The 22,158-nt window shown below is 39.9% G+C and overlaps 1 protein-coding gene across 2 annotated transcripts in view; it reads left to right on the top strand.

Annotated features, from left to right (window-relative positions):
- Window positions 1-467: 467 nt before the first annotated feature.
- Window positions 468-22,158, top strand: part of grm2b (glutamate receptor, metabotropic 2b) — a 56,217-nt gene continuing 34,526 nt past the window's right edge. For both annotated transcript variants that reach the window (XM_017711100.2, XM_017711093.2), the window contains exons 1-2: window positions 468-671; window positions 14,854-15,479. In XM_017711100.2, coding sequence (XP_017566589.1) covers window positions 14,979-15,479 — 501 coding nt within the window. In that variant the 5' untranslated portion in view covers window positions 468-671; window positions 14,854-14,978. The remainder of the gene's footprint in view (window positions 672-14,853; window positions 15,480-22,158) is intronic.

The following is a 22,158-nucleotide window of genomic DNA, read 5'->3' as shown; positions in this document are numbered from 1 at the left end:
GTCTTCCCTGAAGCGAGCGCTCAGGTGATGTAGGTGTTCGGTGAAGGCGGCTCAGCCGCAGACTGGATGAATGGCTCTGGCAGAAGCTTCGTGACAGAGAACCGAGATCAACAAATCGCTGTGGAGCGCTGGGAGAGCTGGGAGAGCGGGGGTGGGGGGGGGTTGGGGGTGGAGGAGGGGAGATTCCTGCACCGTCTGAATCTCTCCAGCAGCGAGGCTGAGTGGCTGAACTGCGCGCGCTGTCTCGTGGAGCGCAGTTCGGGTCTCGGCTCGCGGACCAATCACCTGAGGAAAAGGCGCGAGCGCGCGAGGAAGTAGCCTATCTGTTGCATACGTTTAGTTATTTATAGGCTGCGCGAGCGTGGCTCCGTCTCATTTTCTCGGCGAGTTTATTCGCGCGCGCGAGTCTGAAAGTTACGCACGTGCCACCCCCGCCCCCCCCCCCCCCCACCACCACCACCCCACCTCACCAAAAAAAAAAAAAAAAACAAGAGAGAAAATAAACCCAAAGGTGTTTTCAGCACCGCGGATTTCCACTTCAGCACCGCGGACAGCTCACCTGCCTGGACACCCGCCTCCAGGTGCCGACTGGACGTTCGGCTGGACGCGAAGCCGAGCTGCTGCCTCCTCCAGAGACGCGCGGGGGGCTGACTCTGAGGAAGTCTTTACAGGTAAGACACCCGACCGCCTCCTTTCAGCGGTGACCGTGGTAAGCGGCACGGCCGGCACTGCGCGCGCGCCAGTGTGTGGTGATTTCACTACTCTAGCCTGAAGCTCGCGCCTCTCTCTCAGCGCCAGATCAAAGCCTTGTTATATCGCGTGCGTGCGCTGGCATCCATTAGTTGCAGCGCAAACAGCGCGAGCCTCTAATCGCGCGCTAATTCACGCGCTAATTCACGCCGGTTGAAGTAGATCAGACATTTGCTTGCGTGTGTTTGTGTTACACAGGGTCCAGAACCGGCTCCGGTTCCGCGATATGCGCCCCTTTATGAGCGCGAGGACTGAAAAAATATCATAAACAATGAGCCACTCCCACTTTCTTTATCAAATAAGTCAACGCTGTCCCGACACGTTGGAGCATGTATGGCACGAGCGTTCTCCAAAGAAATTATTATTATAATTATTATTATTATTATTATTATTATTATTATTATTATTAATAATAGTAGTAGTAATAATAAAGAAACCCAGTATGTCTCCAACTTGTTTCTGAGCGTAGGTTTCGTCTAGGCAGATATTTTAATTGTAATAATGATGTAATTACATTGTAATAAAAGTGTAATAATCATCACAAGCACTAAAACCCTACAAAACGTTTTTGAACGCTTGTGCCACGTTTAAAAATGTTCGAATCTCATTGTGTGAGGAAATAAAACATCAAAGCAGGTAAGTGTTGTTTATTATAAGCGGACTGTTCCCAGACTGCCTTCTTCTTTCATCCTCAAAAGGCTGGCTTGTTTCAGATCATTATTTCTTGGCTGACTTCTGCAGATTTGCATCCACAGTGCCTTTCTGCAGATCCGACTTCGTGATCCAAACAGTGAACACAAGCTCAGCAACACTGCTGTGAGAAAAGCAAACTTTGACGTTATGGCGCTTTACAGTAGGCTTAGTGCAGCCTGGTTGGAGTTTGTTTCTCTGAAACAAATACAATTGTCTTGTACAGTTGTGGGAGGAACCTGAAGAATTTAAGTGTAAGTTTGCCAGTGGTAAATATTTTGCGTGCAAATGTGTCAATAATGTTCCTGAGTTGCTTTTTGAGCCTGGTGTTTAACGTAAGAACGTACAGATGTTGGAACAAAACCTCGTATCTCCAAAATGGTAACTTTACAGGAGAAGGAAAAAATGTGCTTTACTTTTAATGTAAGTCAATGGAACCAGACTTTTTTCCAAGTCATTTTGGGCCATTTCTTTTGGTCATTCATCATGAAATTTACACACAATGTAAAGAGCAACAGGTGTTCTCAAATTAGCTCAAAACCTGGAAAACGACCAAAATGCCAGGTTTTGTTCCGACAGCAGCGATACACTAATAACGGAGACTGTATAGAGACTAGTATAGACACAGTAAACAGCCTTACATGCTTGCATAACTTTTGCTCGCACAGCAGACTGAGCAAACTTGCTAAAACAATCCGATAATGAATCTGCGCTCTTGTGCCCATTTATGTTGCCCTATTTATAGGACTTTTTTAATTATCTCCACTTTTCATGTGGCTTAGCCAGCTGGCAAATGATTTGATTAGGTTGCGTCCACCACTTTCGCCGCTTTAATTAGAGAACCGAGCTCAGGGAGTCTTCACATAGTCTCCTTCTGCCAAGAAACATCACACTTATTTTATATAACAGTATATGTATAGCCACCCGCCTACATGTGAACCCTTTCAAGAGGCCGTTTGTGGTTTTTTTCACGGCTGTTGTGCCTCTGATATAGTAATGCTATAGTCTTCAGCGCTCACTCTACATGAGGACGGTGGCGGTGGCTTCATTCAGTTCAGTTCCACTGCCATTCATTTACCACTAAAAACCTCTTCAGCTGAGGATGAATAACACTTCTTCATAACAAAACACTCTGAATAACACATTCAGTCAGTCTGCAGACCAGGCGTGAATACACGGGGCGGGGGGGGGTGAGGGGGGGGGGGCTTTTTCTGTGAGAAATCTCTCAGCTTCAAGTGCCCTCTTCAGTAGGACAAGCCAAAAGCTCCCTACCTACAGCCATGAGAACCTAATCCAGAGTCCACAGTGACCCCATTCAGCCCAACCCCCCCCACACACACACCCCTCCCCCGGATGAAGGTTCCTTAGTAACTAACATAGAAAGAAAAGGGTGGGACACATTAAAGGAAACGCTCCATGGGTCACATCCAAACACCCACATCTACAATGAGCTAAAGGAACAAAGGAACCTTGTATTGCTGATTTTCTCTAGAACATGATTCCAGAGCTTCGGAACATGATAAGAAAATGATCTTGAAATCTTGAAGAAAGTTATCCTAAAGAACCTTTTGTGTTACTATATAGAACATTTCTTCCTACAGGTTAAACAGTCAATTTCCCCACCCTTAGAAAAAGAGGGTTCTTCAGGTGTTCTTTAGAAAAGACAGTGGCTATGTATGGAACTGTGAAGGAATGGTTACATATAGGGTTCTATAAAGAACCTTTTGCAAATGGTTCTGTTATTGTTAGAAGTCTAAGAACTTTTTTCTTACTTTATAGAACCCTTTTTGCCAGGAGTGCATAGGGTCATTCCCCCCCCCCCCCCCCCCCCCCCCCCCCACTTACAAAGGGGGTTCTTCAGGGGTCCTTTAGTAAATACAATGGTTATATATGGGAACTCATTGTATGTGATTCTTTAAAAAATCTTTTAAAGTGGTTCTGCTGCTGTTACACGTCAAAGAACCTTTGGGGGTCCTATACAGAACCCTTTTTGCTAAGACAATAGCACAAGGTCAACCAGGATTCCTTAGTAAAAACACACACACACACACACACACACACACACATATATATATATATATATATATATATATATATATATATATATATATATATATATATATATATAACCATTGTCTTTGTCATTACTAAAGAACCTTTGAAGAACTCCCTTATGGTTCTTTGGTAAAGGCAATGGTCATATATATGAATATATATGCTATATATATATATACATATACATACATGTTTTCAAATGGTTCTGCTATTTTTACATATCATAGAACCTTTTTGATGCTATATAGAACCTTTTTGCTAAAGGTGCCTGGATGCTCATTTTTGTCTGTACTTTCTAAAGGTAAAGAAATCCCCCCGACTGATGACGGGTGTATGATGGAAGCGAATGAGCAGCTGCTGAAAGTGGTCTTTTATTACTGAGTCTACAGATTCAGCAGATTGAGACTGAGATTCAGGCACTTTCAGGCGTGCACATCCTGAGGCACATTACTCAGTAACTATGTGGAAGCCGGTGCAGAATAAGTGATTATTAAGTTATAAGAGCGAGGAGTGGAATCCTGGACCTTCCAGCAGGTTCCAGGAAGTTATCCATTCAGAACTCACAGTTATTGCCAACGATAACAGAAGCACGTTTTCTTTCTGTGTGGTTTATTACTCATTCATAGCTCTTTGAAACAAATGGAGTTGCCTTTGTAAACGCACATTTCATACTTTCAATCCGGACCACATTTGTGTTCATAAGCAGAAGAGGGGATATTTAATTATGATTTGAATTTGATGAACAGTTGCTGTTGTATATGAAGTCTGATTTTGCAGAAAATGATAGTTTTCTTCAAAATAAACACAAAAATGTCAAAACTGCAGAAAGCTAGAGATACAAAATGTACATTGAATGGCCACATAATTAATTACATGACTATGTAATAACTGTTTAATTACATAATGACATTTAAATAACAAGGTAACATGTATTTTTAAAATATTTTTTGCCGGTGTTTTTGTCATTTCTTAACATCATAATGCAACAAAGCCAAAAGTGCAGATTGAAAGCCGGTGAAGCAGAATGTAAATTAAATACAAAATGCAAATATGTGCCTACATAACCATGTAATAAATATGTAATTACATCATTACATTTGTATAGTAAGGTTTAAAGTAAGTCTTTTACATTTTTCCCCCTTTTTGGTATTAACTGACCAGAATTAAATGAAAAGTGCAGATTTAAAGCCTGAATGCAAATACAGTTAATTATATAGCTATGTAAAAAATAAGTATATTACTATTACAAGTTGAAAGTAACGGCTCTTGATGAGCCATTACTTGACTTATGGGGTTAAAAGATCACTTATTTTTTAAAAACAAGGGCCTTTACAATTTATGATGCTGTAATGTTTGTGTAAAACAGAATACAACTGTTATAAAATGGACATAGTGAGTGGACGTAAGTGGACATAAAGCTGCTCTAATCAAGACAGATCTGTCATTTGGCACATTGGGGAAGCTCTGCCATACAAAACACCTCCTGATATAATTATGCCTGGACCAAACTGTTAAAACACAAGTCTTCTTCATATGAACGCTTCAGAAATTCAGGTTCCCAGCCAAGCAGAAGATCCTGCAGAGATCAAGTGCTTTAGTTCTTCTATGACTGCATCATCAGTGTCATTATCCGGCTTCCCCACCGTTACTCAGACGCATCGCATGTTTGACTATTGAATTCTCTGGCCAGCGCCGCCTCGGGGTCTTGGATATGGATGACACCAGCGCGGTGCTCTCCCACAATTAAATTACACCAGGAAAAAAAATAGCACTGCAAACAAACCCATTCATCTTAATTATCAGCTGGTCAACTGGCAGAAAATTAGAAGGAAGAAGTGCTAATTTTGGAGGGATGCTATCAGTCTGAGCGTCGGAATTCTCCTGCCTTTTCTAGTCCATCAGCATAATCACTCATTCATTCATTTTGGCTTTGCTTGAAGAAATGATAGTAAACTGGGAAGAAAAGCTGGATTCTATTGTCAAACACTGCCAGCTGGAGGCTGAAAGATAATTACAGTATAAGACTGTGCATGGAGCAAATTTGGAAAAAAAAAGGCATCAAAAGAGTTATTTTGTTGTAGAAGAACCAGCTTTGGTCCACCTAAAGATCCTTTCAATGCATTTAATGTGATTCTTTAGAGAACCAACCTCCATTTGCTGGATTTGTATTGTATTTTCAGTTACCAGGGACATAACCTTGTCGCGTGACCTTGTATACCATCCGTTAAAAGGTTCTTTAGAGACCCAAAGGTGGTTCTCTAAGGCGATGCTACAAATAACCCTTTATTTTTGAAGGTCCTGCTACGTTTGTGTGGTTTTATGTACCAAATTCAGTCATCATTTATTTTTACATTCTTCACAATTAAACAGGCTGTTTTTGTTACTGTTTCTTTAAGATTCAGATATGTAAATGACCCCTTGCCTGATTGGTATTTGGCCTTATTCAAATAGCAGTGAAGGCTGAGACACTCCTGATATCAATTTGAATTGACGGAGCTAAGCTGCTGTTGGCTGAATAAGCAGATATATGTAAATTAGTTGGTTTTGTGATGTCACAAAAAACAGTGATGTCCAACTGGCAAAGAGAAAGATTTACGATGACGAACATCGATAATTTGGAGATGGTTGGACTTGTTTGCGTTTATAATCACTCTAATCTGCAACGAGAAACTTGAAAAGTCGTGAAGTTGAAGTCAGGTTCTCATTCGACAGCTTCTGGTTTGAATTCTCTCGGTCCACCTTAAATGGTGCAACAGTTGTATTCTGGTGCCTCAGGTACCATTTAAGGTGGAATGGGAAAATTCAAATGAGAAGCTGATCAATGAGAAGCAAATTCAGCCTCATAAAAAGTCAAATATTGAGAGAAGTTTTGCAAAAAAACTTGGTACTTTTGCGAAAATGTTTCCTGCCAGAGATGTGAGAAAAGCAGCTATAGATAACAGAGCTAAAGCTTAAAGCAGAGCAAAGTAAGCCTGTGTTCTCGTTTATATTATATTTTTTAGTCTTTTCTAGGACTTTGGCTTACAGATAATACGATATATCTTCAGCCAAGATGGTGACACGTTACTCCAGTAAAATGGACATAAAATGTTGTGGCTCCCAAGGTGGTTTGATTTTTGCTGAACGACCAACATTGTTACACATGGGTTGCTGACCCCTGAACTAGCTGTTTATACACATTACAGAAAAAAGCCCAGTTATTTTACATAGCCAGCCCACAAGAAGCTCAGAAAAGGTGAGGGACATTTTCATTACACAGTTTTAAACAATGTAAGGTTAAATTAGGCTAATGTAAAAAAAATACTAGAAGTCAATAGTCACCCAAATCTTTTCTGTGAAAAACATCCCCAAAACTTTTCTCAACAGGTTCAAACCGCATCCAGGTCTTCATCAAGGACATCGTCGATGTGGTTTAGGGCACAGTATAGCTTACCATATCATGTAACTGAATGCAGGGGCAGCTAGTTTAGATAAGAGCTGTGCTGAATTCTGAATTCTTTGCATAATCTGACTCCCCTTTATGTTCATGCAAGTCATACAGACATATAGTGGCTAGATGACATGATTTCTATTGTTTCTATTTATAAACATATATCAAGTAACACCTGTAGTCTAAATTGCTTCCCCTCAGTGTTTGGCTATACAGTGAAATTTTGCTTGTTTATATAGTTCACAGTAAGTCATACTGTAAACCGAAACCACACTGACATATCTGTGCTACCTCACTGAAGACCTGGAGGCAGTTTGAGCTGACAGAAAGGTTTTGGGGACGTATTTACAGAAAAAAGTTTTGGGTGACTATTGACTTCTAGTGTTTGTTAGCTACACCAGCCTTGTAGCTCCAGTATAAAGGTAAGGAAGCAAAATTTGGACACCAAACATATCTTGGCTGATCGACTGCATCTGTGGTAGGTGGATTTTTTTTTTGACAAACTGCTCCTTTAATACAGTATTGAATTGCCACCTACACTGTTTGATTACCACCTGCAATGTTGCCTGAAAATCTACATTATTGAATTGACACCTACAGTGTTTATTGAACACCTGCAGGGCGGAATGAGCATCTCAAACGGAAACAAATGACCACTCTGCTGCAGAATATTTCTCACCCCACAGCCAGTTCACTGTTACAGTCTAAAATCAAATTAAACATCTCGAACTTTCCTCATAATTAGGCCACTTAGTTAGAAGCCTCAGTTTTACCCTCAGCAGAAAAGTTGTGTTGGGAGTTTTTAAGCTTTCCGGCAATACGCCGCTGTTTGCATCATGCTCCAGAAACGACATGACAACATGACAGTGCGGAATGGTTGAAATTGCAGATTGAATTTGCATCATAAATGAGCAAAACACGAGTTTAAATCACTTTCTATCATGCTTACCTTCATTATTGGCACATTCTGGCTTTTGGAGTCCAAAAATGAGGCTGTGTTGCTCATTAGAGTTGGATGTGGATGGAGGAAAATGATTGTTTTTCCTCGCTTCTAATAAGGCCTCTCCTGTCCAGATCCTGGTATATTAGCTTGGCATGGATTAGGCCATTAACTCCAGGCTTCACCCTAGTTGAGGAGACAGAGAGCCCTGCTGGTCCCATCTGCTCTGGAGAGGGAAGGAAAGCCATGATTCGATTTTAATGTCAATTAAATGTTTCGTGCAGCCCTGGTCAGTGGCCCCTGCTGGTCATCTTCAGAGCTGTATCCACGTTGTACCCATGCCAAGGAAGTGTCAGGGCTAGAACTCCAGCTTTCGTCAATAATTATAGAGGCTGTTTGCTTTCGTTAATGACACACACACTTTTTCGAGGTGTCCTAAATTTGTCTTGAATTAAATTATTTCCCCATATCTGTGCACTAAAACATCTTGAATTCATTTTGATATGACTATTTCCCATTCTTACGAATAAACAGGCTGTACCTTTAAGACTGATATATGTAAATGAGCTCTGTTCTGATTGGCTGCTCTGTATTGAGCCTCATTCAAAAAGCACTCAGAGCTGAAGTGCTTAGAACTTCAATATGAAGGAGTGAAGCTAAACAGCTGCAGGCTGAAAAGGTGTATATATCTTGCTGTTGTCGGAACAAAACCTTGTATCTCCAAAATGGCAACTTTACAGGAGAAGGAAAAAACCTGCTTTACTTTCAATGTAAGTCAATGGAACCAGAATTTTTTCCGAGTCATTTTGGGTCGTTTCTGTTAGTGCATTGATCATGAAATTTGCATGCAATGTAATGAGCATCAGGCATTTTCAAATTATGTCAGAAACTGAAAATGTCAAAAATGCAATATTGACAACAGCAATATGTAAATGAGTTGGTTCTTGTTACATCACAGAAACAATGATTTGAAAATGAACTGTTTTTGCAGTGTGGTTTCTATGTATGGACCAATGGAAAGAGTAAATGGAACTTTTTGTTAAACAATGTTTACGACTTTAATATCTCAAACTCCTTTATTTCAAAAAGTGAGTTTTTTTTCTATGATATTGGCCCTTTAAAATAAGCTAACAAGCTGAAGCTTACTTTCATTTGGCTGTATTATTTAAATGTAATTCCATATTTGATTATTTTTATTTACACCTGCATTCAGCTTACATTCTGTGTGGACAGGTTTCAGTCTGCAAAGTTTTTCTGTTATCACAAAACTAAAAATAACAGTAAAAATAACAGAAACATGGCAAAGAAAATAGAAAAGCTGTTTTTTTTTCTTTGTGACAAACAAGGCACAATAACTTTTCATCAAATTCAAATCATCATGAAATATCTACTATTCTACTCATAAGCACGAATGAGGTCTGGATTGAATGTTTAGAATTTGCTCTTTTGCTACATTTTCTCTGCTCATTTTGAGGAGTTATGAGCAAAGTGCCAAATGCAGGGGGGTCCCGGGGGGTCCAGGACCTGCTAATTAATTGCTTGGACCCCATGAATGTCTAAAAATCTAAATACTGGGGGGTCCCTGCAAATAAACTTAATCACAGTCAGTGAGCTTCTGACTGGTATTCTTAACTAACCATAGCTGCAGCACTGGTCTACCTCAGGGTGGCGCTGTAGCAGATTGGTTCAGCCAGCTCTGGTAAGTGAGCAGCCAGCCAATACTAGTTTAGCGAGCCAAAATACCCCCAAATACTAGGGGGGGGGGTATTTTGCACACTGGTTATGAGCAAGAAAAAATGTATATAGAATTACACCATACATTCTGTAATCAGGGGCGATACCTGTGACTTCGGTTAACCAACTCACATATCCATGCTCCGCCCACATATGAATCTATTCCTAGTAGGTTGTTGATGGGTTGGACCAGCTTTGCAGCGAAAAACATTATTCATCTTCATCTCATCTCATCATCTACGGCATTTGGCTGACGCTCTTATCCAGAGCGACTTACAATTTGATCATTTTACATAGGCAGGCCAAGGTGGTGTTGGGAGTCTTGCCCAAGGACTCTTATTGGTATAGTGTAGGGTGTCTGGCCAGGCTGGGGATTGAACCCCAGTCTACAGGGTGGAAGGCAGAGGTGTTACCCGCTCGGACCACCTGTTTTGAATGGAGCCAAGTTGAACTGTGTTGATTTGAATTGAGTTAAGTTTGTGTATAATCGCCATATAATGTTATATACTGTTTGACACTTAAAGTGAGCAATACTGCAGAAGAACCAGGTTAGGTCCACCTCAATGACCTCTCAACAGAACAAAATCCTAAAGGGGTCTTGAAAACTCCAGAGGGACCAGGGGAGAAGTGGTAAAGGTGACTGGTGCAACGCATTGAATAAATCAAATAAAGTACAAATGACAAATATATGGTAGATCTATAGTTATGCAAAGGTCTACTCACTTGGGAAATCTGCTGGAAATCCTCCTGTAATGCAGCCAATACAAAATGATGCAAGCAAACCCTCCTATGTAAAAGTAGTGGGTTGAGTGGGGCTTTGGGATTGGACAGTTGGGCATTGCCCCACTAAATGACCTTCTAATGCCAGGCCTGCTTGTCCCTATACTGGAGAATTTGAAGAGTTCATTGGCATCCTTTAAATGCCATCCTTTAAAAACATGAGCTGGAGGTCATGAGTTATTCTACACACAATGTATAATGAACCTTAAATACATTTGGTCACAAAAGCCATTTTTGTCTATTTTCAAGGCATTGCAAGTTCACGCTTTACAGCAGAAATGGTCGAACGCCAGTGCTGTTCTCCCGATAAATCTGTTCAGCTAATCAGCACGCAGTATTTGGGTCAGGTGGCGCAACACTGCCGCAAACTGTTTTAAGCACAAAGTGCAGTATGGAGATCTTAAAATAACAGCTACTGCCATTACTTAAAACAGAGGACAGTGTGTTTAACAAAGAACCACTTTGGATTCAGGCTTGTGTGCAGAATTCCTACTAAATATAAAATTTTGTAAAAACACAAAAAAATGTAAAAGCCAAAATGTCATAACTCACATAGTGGCTTTAGACACTTGTTGTATTTTGTAAAGAATGTTAAATATTGCACTTAAAAGTGTTCATTACATGGCTTGTTTAACTCTGAAACATGAAATGACCATTGGAGTGGTCTGCTTTTGCCAAAACCTAGATTTAAATAAATAAAAAAAAATAATATGCATCTTTGTAAGTTACCTGCATTTTGTTGAAGTACTTTTACTTAATCAAAACAACCCAATGGCAGTTTGATTGATATTACCTGGAATCCGCAATAAATTGTCTTTCATCCACTGAAGAGTTTGTTAGGGAACCAAATGCAGTAGTTCAGTGAAATAGTACAAACAAACCTCTATTTTGAAGAGTATATGATTTAAATAGACTGGACTAGGTTCAATACACAGCAAAATATCCACCTGCTGTTTGATGCTTACAGTGTTCAATTAAAAGATCAACAGCTGCAAGAATCTTGGAAATCCTCTGCATACAATTTTGCGTAGAGCCGCTATGTAGTGTTATAGTATTCCTAAGTATACAGGGAGATTCACTTGAAAGAGACCACAAATGTTCTGTAATAACTCTCGCTAGGGTAAAGCAATCTGGCCGAAACAATGTGTAATGTTCTCCTCAGTATATGAAGCTTCAAACAAGCCGCGATGCCCCTGCGTCGGAGGGATGAGGTAGGCGCTGGACAGCTGTCGCGATGTTTAACCCCTCAGTGAGTTGAATAGAGCTGAGTTGAAGTGAGCTGAATGGAGCTGAACTGAGTTGGAAGGAGTTCAGTTGAACTGAGTTGAAGGGAGCTGAGTTGAATGGAGCTGAGTTGAAAAGAGCTGAGTTGAACTGAATTGAATGGAGCTGAGTTGAATTGAGTTGAATGGAGCTGAGATTAATTGAGTTGAGTTGAACAGAGCTTAGTTGAACTGAATTGAATGGAGCTGAGGTGAATTGAGTTGAAAGGAGCTGAGTTGAATTGAGTTGAATGGAGTTGAGTTGAAAAGAGCTGAGTTGAACTGAATTGAATGGAGCTGAGGTGAATTGAGTTGAAAGGAGCTGAGTTGAATTGAGTTGAATGGAGCTGAGTTGAATTGAGTTGAATGGAGCTGAGTTGAACTGAATTGAGTTGAACAGATCTGAGTTGAACAGGGTTGAACGGAGCTGAGTAGAATAGAGTTGAATGAAGCTGAGTTGAATTGAGTTTAACAGAGCTGAGTTCCTGAGTCGAGTTGTGTGGAGCTCATTTGAACTGCATTGAATTGAATTGAATTGAGTTGAGTTGAACTGAATAGAATTAAGTGCAATACAGCGGAGGAGAGAGGACTTGAGATGAGTCGAGATGAGTAGATTTGCTGATGATGCACTTTAATTTGAGGCATTTCGATTTGAGCATGCGACAGTTTCTCATTAGGCTGAATGAGAGGTTTGTCAGCGTGTCTAACCTAGCTACACATTTGTGGGCGGAGCCTGGAGAGGTCCATGATAAAAAAGGCAAAGAGGTGCAGAGGAGCATTTGAATACAAATCCAATAGTTGGGGGTTTGATTCCAACTGTTAGCATCTTAGATTGGCCATTTGCCCCTGGGCACTTAACCCCAAATTAGCATCTGTCAGCCGCCTTGCGAAACAACGTCAGTGAAATTGGCATCATTAATATTCCCCCTCACGCTTAGTTTGTAAGCCAAGCTGCTGTCATTGTCATTCTGTCTCTCTTTAATTCAACTTTTCAGGAGCCAGTCTCAGAACTTTTTACTTCCACGTTTATTTGGCAGAGCAAACTCTATTTCATTCGCTTATCAAAATTAACTCTTTGTTCTAATGTGCACTGTTTGTTCTGGCAAGATGAAAGATTCAAATTAATTGCTATATACTGCTTACCTTTATCTCAGTACCTCGTTTCCCCAACTTCCACACGTCCTCTAGTTTCCATGGTAACAGAAGTAAAGGAAGAACACCCTAATAAATGTGAGAAATGTTGCTTCATTAGACTAACTGTGGGAGTTTGCAAGGGAGAAACGGGGCTGCTTCGAATGCAAATATTATATATGAATAATAAATTATAGTTGACATTTCTAAAACAGCATCTAAATTAGAGGTTTGGTCTCAGAATGTGGCCTATACAATGTGCATGTAACATTTGCCGAACATGGTGTTTTAAATGCAGTAGAAATATTGGACGTGTTATGGTGTTAATCTGTATTTGATTAGCAGTCCTCACTTGGAGTTGAATCAAACAAAGAGTTGAAAATATTTTGAAATATTTGGATTTGGAAATATTACACTATTATCACAATTACCCTGTTCTCCAACAATGAGAGCATCCACCCATTTTCTAACATACACACTCTTAAAAAGGTGGTGCTTCAAGGGTTCGTAAGTAAAGAAAGTGGTTCTATATAGAACCGTGAATGCTCAAAGAACCCTATACATGAATAAAGGGTTCATTGTGAAAAGGTCATTCAGAGCAATGAAGAATGTGAAAATCGTACTAGATAACACCCAAAAACACCCACTTCTATTGTTATAGTATCAAGCTTGTACAAAATAAGAACCTATTTGGCTGCTACATGCAACCCTTTTCAGAAAGGTTCTGTATAGAACCATCTGTAGAACATTCATGCACCTTTTCTATCAATCCAAAGAACCTTTTAATCAAGCAAAGAGTTATTTGAGTGTTCATGGCTCTATACAGAACCATTTTCTTTACTAAAGAATGTCAGTCTGATAAGGTCAGTCTGTTTTTAATCAAAGAAGTTTGACTGGTGGTGGAACATCACTGCTCAAACGATCAGATCTCCTTCGTAGAAGGACATTTTATGGTAATGCACTCCAACACCCTTAGAACACTTTTGCAAGCTTCTTAGTTTGTCTCCAGTTTGTCTCTGTTTGATTCAAGTATTTTTCCTAGAATCCAAAGAAAATTGAAGAACCTGTTAGAGACCTTTATTTTTAAGATTATGTACTGGAATTGAAGTGGACTGACAGCTGAGTTGAGTGGAATTGAGTTGAGCAGAGCAGAGCAGAGCTGATCTAACTTAAGTTGAGATGATATCAGATGAAATGACTTGACTTGAGCACAGCAGAGTTGAGTCGATCAGAGATGAGTTGAACTGAAGTGAATCAGATTAGAGCTGTGCTTAGCTAACATGGTCTTGGTTGAGTTGACCAGAGCTGAGCTGAGCTGAATTGAGTTGAGTGGAGCAGAGTAGAGATGAACTGAGCTGATCTAGCTTGAGTTGAGTTGAGTTGAGTTAAGTTGAGAAGAGCAGAACTGAGCAGAACTGAGCTTACCTGAGTTGAGTTGATCAGAGCTGAGCTGAACTGAATTGAATTGAGTGAATCAATTAGAGCTGAGCTAAACTAACTTGAACTGAGTTGAGTTGAGTTGAGCTGAGCTGAGCTGAGCTGAGCTGAGCAGAGCTGAGCTAATAAATGATGACTAAAGCAGAGCAGAACTGAGTTGAGTTGTGTTCAGCTTAGCTGTGATGAGTTGAGTTGCACTGAGGTGAGTGGAATAGAGTTGATGGGAATTGTGATGAGATGAGAAAAACTGAGTTAAGTTGTTTTGAGTTGTGTTCAGTTGAGCGGAGCTGCAGCGAGATGAGTTGTATCGAGTGACAAAGAGTTGAGTTGAAGTGTGTTATGAAAAGTTCATTTGAGCTTTGGGTTGAGATTTTAAAATTCATTTTATTTTATGTTAATTTAATGAGGGTAGTCACAGTGAGAAAAAAATAACCTTTGGAAGCGATCCCTGGCCAAGAAGACAGCACCCAAAAACCAAGAGGACAGTCAACAAAAAAAAAACACCAATAACAAAACCAAATCAGTATGTGGAGTTGAGTGTTGAACTGAGTTGAGTTGAGATATGTGGAGTTGAGCTGAGTTGACGTAAGTTGACTGGAGTTTAGTTTTTCCCTCACATTTTCTCTAATATTTCCCCCCTCCAGGTCCTTGACAGCCCAACAAGATGCAACAACATTCAATGGAAACCTCACCTGCTCATGAAATCCAACACTTCTAAATATACAAAGGTTTCTTAAAGGGTGCACCTAGCATCTCCATCTCCCCCAACATGGCTGGGATTCCCCACCAAAATATCCCATTTCTATGGCTCCCCCTGGTGGCCTTTCTACTGCTCCTACCACCCCAGATCCAGCCCAGTCCCAGGTACCTCCCTGCCCTGCCTGGCACCAAACGTGAGATTGTGATGGAGGGTGACTTGGTGATTGGTGGCCTGTTCCCTGTGCACGAGAAGGGCGAGGGGATGCAGGACTGTGGGAAAATCAATGAGCAGCGAGGGATCCAGCGGTTAGAGGCCATGCTGCTGGCACTGGATGAGATCAACCAAGATAATCACATTTTACCAGGCATCAAGCTGGGGGCACACATCCTGGACACCTGCTCCAAGGACACGTACGCACTGGAGCAGTCGCTGGAGTTCGTGCGGGCATCGCTCACCAGAGTGCACCAGCCTGGCTTCATCTGTCCCGATGGTTCCAACCCAGTTCCGGACGAGGTGCCGCTGGCTATATCGGGAGTGATCGGAGGCTCGTACAGTGACGTTTCCATACAGGTAGACGGGGGGTGTATTGTGTTGACCAAGTGTTAAGAATGGTTTTACTTTATAACAGGCTACCTTCAAATACATATTTTCCTAGAATAGCTCAGGTAATAGACACACTTAACTGCAAGTGTCCAAGTCTTGTACATTCAAGATCAAATTCCAACTTGCCACCCATTTCAATACTGGTCATAACAGGCCTCGCCCACTTGTTCTTGGCATTTCCCCTTGGAAAAAACCCCAACGGCATTTTAAGGCCCACTTAGTTGAATGATTGAGGGACTGAGTGAACACAAGTGTCAACTACAGCAGCAAAACTTGCCCAGAAATCACTGACCTGACATAATTCCCTTTTAAAATCCCCCCCAAAAAAGGAAGACAAAACCATACCTACTTAAACATAATAAAATGTTTCATGTGTTTTTGTCATTTGAAATTGCTTAAATAATGGAAGTATGTGGAAAAAATTATTCTTAAAAATGAAGTGGGTTACTTAGTAAATTGTTGCCATTTGGCAACAAAGCACAATCGTAACATAGCACCATGAAATATATTTAAAAATAGCACCATAAAATCTGATTTTTCTCTAAAAACATCCTTTTATCATTTTATTGGAAATAAGCACAAACAAACCCAACTTACACTTAGTGAAATGTATGACCCAGTATTTGCAAATAGTTAATTAATACAATAAAAAATGTATACAATTTCAACTGGTATTTGGAATGTATGGTTATAACAACATCATAACAAAAATACCTGGTCATGTGATGTCATGCAGCATTTGTCCTTTCAAAGTAAAAGGCCTTTTTCCACAATTAAATAGGAAAACACAGATTTTATAATTACTGTTTTTTAGTAAAAATGGTGAAAAAGTAATTGTTGCCATATGGCAACACCGTGCAGTAACTATAACATTTGATTTGATGGGTTTTAGGTAGCAAACTAACTCCATCTGTTGTACCTGACTGTTGATACAACTGTATCACTTGACTCTGTTCGCTTGCTAGTTGGCAAACTAGGGATATATGGTTAACAACAGAAAGCAAGGCAGCACAGGGTTCTAAAGCAAAGCTTACAGACAGCAATATTTGTACAAACTAGCTGGTTAGTTGACTGAGGATAGCTGGAAAATTCTGGTGCTCCCCGACGAGTGATTAGCATTCACCTCCAAGCCAGGGCATCACTAGAGGTTCATACGGGGATACGGGGGCTAAGCCTGTACTAGGGGGGGTCTGGGGGCATGGTCCCCAAAATGATTATAATGCAACTAGTAGAGTAGCAACAGACAGAAAAAAGGTCAAGTATATCAACAAATGATTATTAGCTCCACAGAGATCTGCCTCTTCACAGTTTGTATTAAGCCCAGAGCCAGTATAACAAATACAATATCCATCCACTTACAACAGGAACAGATCAAGCAAGTGTACTGACGTCAAGCAACGCTCTCTCTCCTCTCTTTACGATAAGCTACAAGGGCCTAAATATACTATTCAAACAGATTATAGATCAGTCTCAGATGCTGCAATCTCTTTTTCCTCTGTAGGCATGCTTGATTAGCCAGGTGACAGAACTTCATGGACACGATGACAAATATTGTTTTGTTCAGTTAAGTTCAATTAATTTCAGCATTCATTTTAACGGAAAGCTTATACAGCTCTCCCTCAACTCCAACCCCCGTCAGATCTGATGCTTCAGTCCTTTTAGTCTCCTTCAGCTCCTTTCGCTCCACCTCCTCCTGTGCGAAGTAATACATTCATTTTATTTAGCTCAGATTTACAAGAACTCCAGGGAATAATGAGATATATCAATTTAATCTTTTTTTTTAACTAGGAAAAAAAATCTTTTCATCTGGAACTGCTGACTTTTTATTTTCCATCTACCGGTTGAAAAATTGAAGGCTATAAAACTGCTACGATGACCTTTTCACACAAAGTTGAAGTCAAGAATCTGCCGAATAGGAAGCAGCTTCAGCCTCGTCCTTTTCATTGACATTAACTTACTGTAAACAACAATATATGGCAAATGCCGCTGTTATTCTTTCCAAATACTGAAGAGAAATCTGAAAAACAAAGAATATAAAGAGCGTTATTTCTATCCCTCTTGTTCGTTCACACTCTCTAAATGAGGTTAAACTAGTTGGCTTGCCAGCCAATTAGCTAATGGCAGTATTAGCCTAGCCTCTTTTCTTTACCTCACTCAAACCCAAAGTTAGCCAGATGGAGTTAACAAGCAACCAAGTAAAACAGATATCCAGCTATACTGACCATACTTTGCCACTAATCCATATTGTAGGTGGATATTTATTCTGTTTTACCCTGTTTCACTCTGGATATTACAGATTTTGAATAAGGACGAATGTTTATTTTACTGAGCTTTTATTCAATATATGATATATGATTGGCTTACAACATGAGGTCTGATGTAATTGGCTGAATGTCACATTAGTCAATCTCTGCTAATACAGCAGAGGCAGTGCTGTATTAGAGCAGCAGCAGCAGTGCCTCACCTAGGTTGCACCCTACTATGACAGTATATTGTGAACAACAATAAACTATAAACAGTTTAGACTAGTAACTCAGGAAGGAGGGCTAAATAACATTTAGGAGGGACTAAAACCCCCTTAAACTTGGCCTAGCAATGCCCATGCCTCCAAACATAAAGTATTAGAGAATACTGAGCGGTCAGCTAACACATGAAAAGACCAGAATGATGCTAGTTACATTTGTCCCTGTTTAGACGCTAAACATTTGAGTGCAATTTACAGCTTTGTTGTTGTTGGAAGTCCTGCATGGTTTCATTAAAGAACTTTTGGCGATCATTGATTGGTACTTTCAGTCTAAACCCCCACAGGTCTGCCAGCATTAGAGCATTCTACATACAAGCTGCTGTGCATTGCAGTGGAGAACACAGGGGCTGCGGGTGTAAGCATGCTTAATTACCATCCCTGTTCCTTTAGGCTGTCAGTGCCAGAGAAACGGCCGAGCACTAATTACGCTCCCACTGACTGTTCCACAGGACTAGATGCTTAATAATTCCTTCAGCTGCTGCGATTTCAGGCGCTGATGGTGCAACGCTCACAGGAGAAACATGTCAGCTTTTGGTGGCCACTGCTGCGGAGGGAAGCATGTGTCAGCTTTTTGCCCGAGTTCACCTGGACAACCTTCGGCCACATGAGGATTTGTTATGTTGTTTTCTTATGCAAGAAGCAGTGGAATGTTAAATGTCAGGAAGCTGTCAGCTCGCTGGAAGTGCAAGGCTTCGAATTTTTATGCAGCTGCAACAGTTACAGTAGATTTAGTTAGAGCCACTGACCAGCATTTTTCCACGGAGAACTAATTGCCATTCCCAAGACAGCTTTTCAAAATGTCCAGGATCGTCTTACAATGGAAATAAAAGTGATAAGAGAACTACATCATCTCTCATATAATTTATTTTTCATTCAAAAACACCAGCTGCCCTTTACATTGACTTTGGTTCACGATGAATGGTCCAAAACAAATATTGTTAAAGAGTCACATTGTAAAGGCTGAAATAATCATTTGAAACTTGGATTTCACGAGAGTTTCTCGGACCAGGGTTTCTGTCTTTACCTATTAAAGTCATAACCACAGCCTCCCAAAGAAGTTCCGACTCCATGTTCAGATCTTAAATGCAGAACCAACATTATACTGATGACAATAGTAGATAATTCACTCACATCCTTGGAAGATCCTCGCAAGTTTTGACTGAGTTCTCTTTGAATTTTTTTTTCAATTATCGGGTTCATCCGCTCAGGGAAGGGGGCCGAAACACAACTCACATTACAAAATGTTTCTCCCTATGTTGGTGCAATTACACATTTCCACCAGAGAGGTCTCCAAATCCCTAAATCCTACATAGTGTAGCTGTAAAGATAAGAATATTATACACTACAATACACTGTTGAAAGGCTTCTAAGGCCATTAGTCTTATTCCAGTGTGGTTACTGTGGGACCAAGTTTTTGCTGCAACACAAGTTACTGCATGATCAGTTGACTCTAGCATGGGTTCAGACAGACAGCACGTTATAATTGATTGCATACAGTTACTTTTACATATAGATTTAAATTACTTTCAGTTACAATCAGTCAATTTTGGAATAAAATTTATTTAGTGCAAGTTACTGGTTCACCCACATTCACCAGTGACCGCACCCTCTGAATAGCAATTACTGCTTTACTGACAAGTGGTGGTCAGTGCTCTAATCAAAACTACTGCAACTCTTGCAGCTTCACTGTTTAAGCTGACAGTTCCTTGACATTTGACATACCACAGCTTTATGTACAACTAAAAAATGGCCACACGTCTTCATGCGGGCAGTTCTTGTGTGGTCCATCTGGTTGTCCAGTCAAATTCTGTAAAAAGCTGACATGTGGACAAGAGTTTGGATTCCCGCACCTTCAGTCAACTAATAGCTTAGATTAATAGTTAGCTTAATAGTTTATTAATCAAATTACGGAAAAAAAATTGAAATTCGAATAAGATTAACAGTCAAAATGCAGTTTTAATGAAATTGATAGTTTAGTTTAATAGTTAATAGTTTCATAGTTTATTAATAAATTTAGGGGACAAAAACTTTTGATAAAAGCTGGTGGCTGCCAAAATGTTTGACGGTCAAAAAGTTGGAATCACTTGCCAACCTTTGTAATTTAACAAATGCATTAATAACTTGCACAATGTAGAAATTAAAAATTTGATAACGATTGCAGAAACTTCATACCACAAGTCATTTGTAGATGTTTTTTTCCATATATCAAGTTGAGAAATGATAAATAAATGCTACAATTATGTTTTGCCAAGGTTCTGACCTTAAGTTTTGAAGACCACTTGATTAATTTTTTATTATTTAAAGCATTGAGATCAAACTTTTGAATGGCAGTTTATACACGTAAGGAGTTGCATACACTAAATCCACTAGTGGGCGCTGTGGACAGTAGTCAACTAGTCAAGGATTACCTGAAATACAACGGTGATGAAATTGTAATGATCAAACATGCAGGAGGATAGAACATAAACTAGTTTTTCTGGTAAACTAAAAAGTATTTTCGAGAGTGGAAACCAGCTCCACTGCAAGCTGCATAAGACTTCACTGTAATACAGGCTCACTTTCACTAATAGAAAAGCGTTGTTTGACTGATATCCTAAACCAATCAGAGACCATTCAACGTGATGTACTCAGAATTAAAGCAGGCTGGTGCTTGTGGTGTACCAACTGTCATAGGCATGAGGTTATCTTGTTTACTTGCTATCAATGGCTTCAAACCAGAGTCTGGAATAACTTCTTAAAATGAGGTAGCATGACTCTTTCCTGGCTCTGTGACGAACCCTTATTGGTGAGTAGAGATGCAACTGCTTGCTAGTAGTATTTGTTTTGACAAATATATCACTGCTGTTGGAAGAAAACCTTGTATCTCCAAAACTTTATAACTTTACCTTCATAACTTTACAGTAGAAGGTCATTTTGGGCCGTTTCTTTTAGGCCATTCGTCATGAATTTTACAAACAATGTAAAGCGTGACTAGTATTTTCAAATTATATGAAAAACTGAAAAATAATAATAATAATAACAATAATAATGATAATTTTATTTACATAGCACTGTTCATGCTGGTGGCAGCTCAAAGTGCCTTAAAGACCATTGATAAAACATAGTTATGGAAGAGATCATTAGTATTTAATTAGAATCAGAAGGAGGAAGAAGATGAAATTACAAGATACCACGAGACATAGAATATAGTGAGTGGTAGACTAAAACACCAGACACAGTTTAAATACCCTATGAGAGCTGAGTTTCTGAGAGTGGTGATTTTAGTGTGCGGTTAACATCAGACGGTCTGTGTACTTTTGTGGGCAGTGGGCCGAGACGGAAACTTACTAATATTGAGCAAAAACTCTTCTGTGGTGCATCTTACTCCTCCAACCACAGCATCTCCCACTAGAACCACCCCTATTGGCAAGCTAGTAAGCTACTTTTTAATATGGTATGGCCAAATAGATGGTCATCATCTCTAAAGTGCACTTTCAGAAATAAAGGTCCTAAACTGTCGCTGGGGTGGTACCTTCAAGGGTACATCTCAGTACTTTTAGTCAGGGAACATAACTGAACCATAATCCACTGAAATTATATTTTCTAAGCTGTACTGACTCCACACACCCCTTTATTAGGTTATGAAAAGGTAGAAATACATACTTTTCACCTGGAAAAAGGTATTTAAGGCACACAGTTGGACCTTAAAAACCACTGCTGTACCTTTGAGGGAACATTTACATTGTTTGTACCTTGATGAACGAAAATGTTGTAGAACGAAAACTTGCACAGAACCTTTATTTCTAGCAGTGTATAAGTAAGTTATGCAGTGTTATTGTATGCAAAGTTATAACAAAGCCTTACTGTATAAGATATAGCACAGTGGATAACATTACTTCTCTCCACACCGCAACTTGGGGTTCAGCAGACATCCTGCTCTACACCAATACGAGACCTTGGGCAAGACTCCTAATACTGCGTTCAGCTACCTCAGTAACATAATTAAGTCACTCTGGAAAAGAACTTCTACCAGATGCCTTACACGTAAAACAAGAAAAATCAGTATGAGAAGCACCTCCAAACTTTTGAATAGTAACGCATTTCTTTCAAATACGTTAGCTTTATTAAAATGTGCAGATATTT

The sequence above is a fragment of the Pygocentrus nattereri genome, chromosome 21, assembly GCF_015220715.1.
Source record: "Pygocentrus nattereri isolate fPygNat1 chromosome 21, fPygNat1.pri, whole genome shotgun sequence".
Taxonomy (NCBI): domain Eukaryota; kingdom Metazoa; phylum Chordata; class Actinopteri; order Characiformes; family Serrasalmidae; genus Pygocentrus; species Pygocentrus nattereri.
This window is presented reverse-complemented; position numbering and strand designations above follow the sequence as displayed.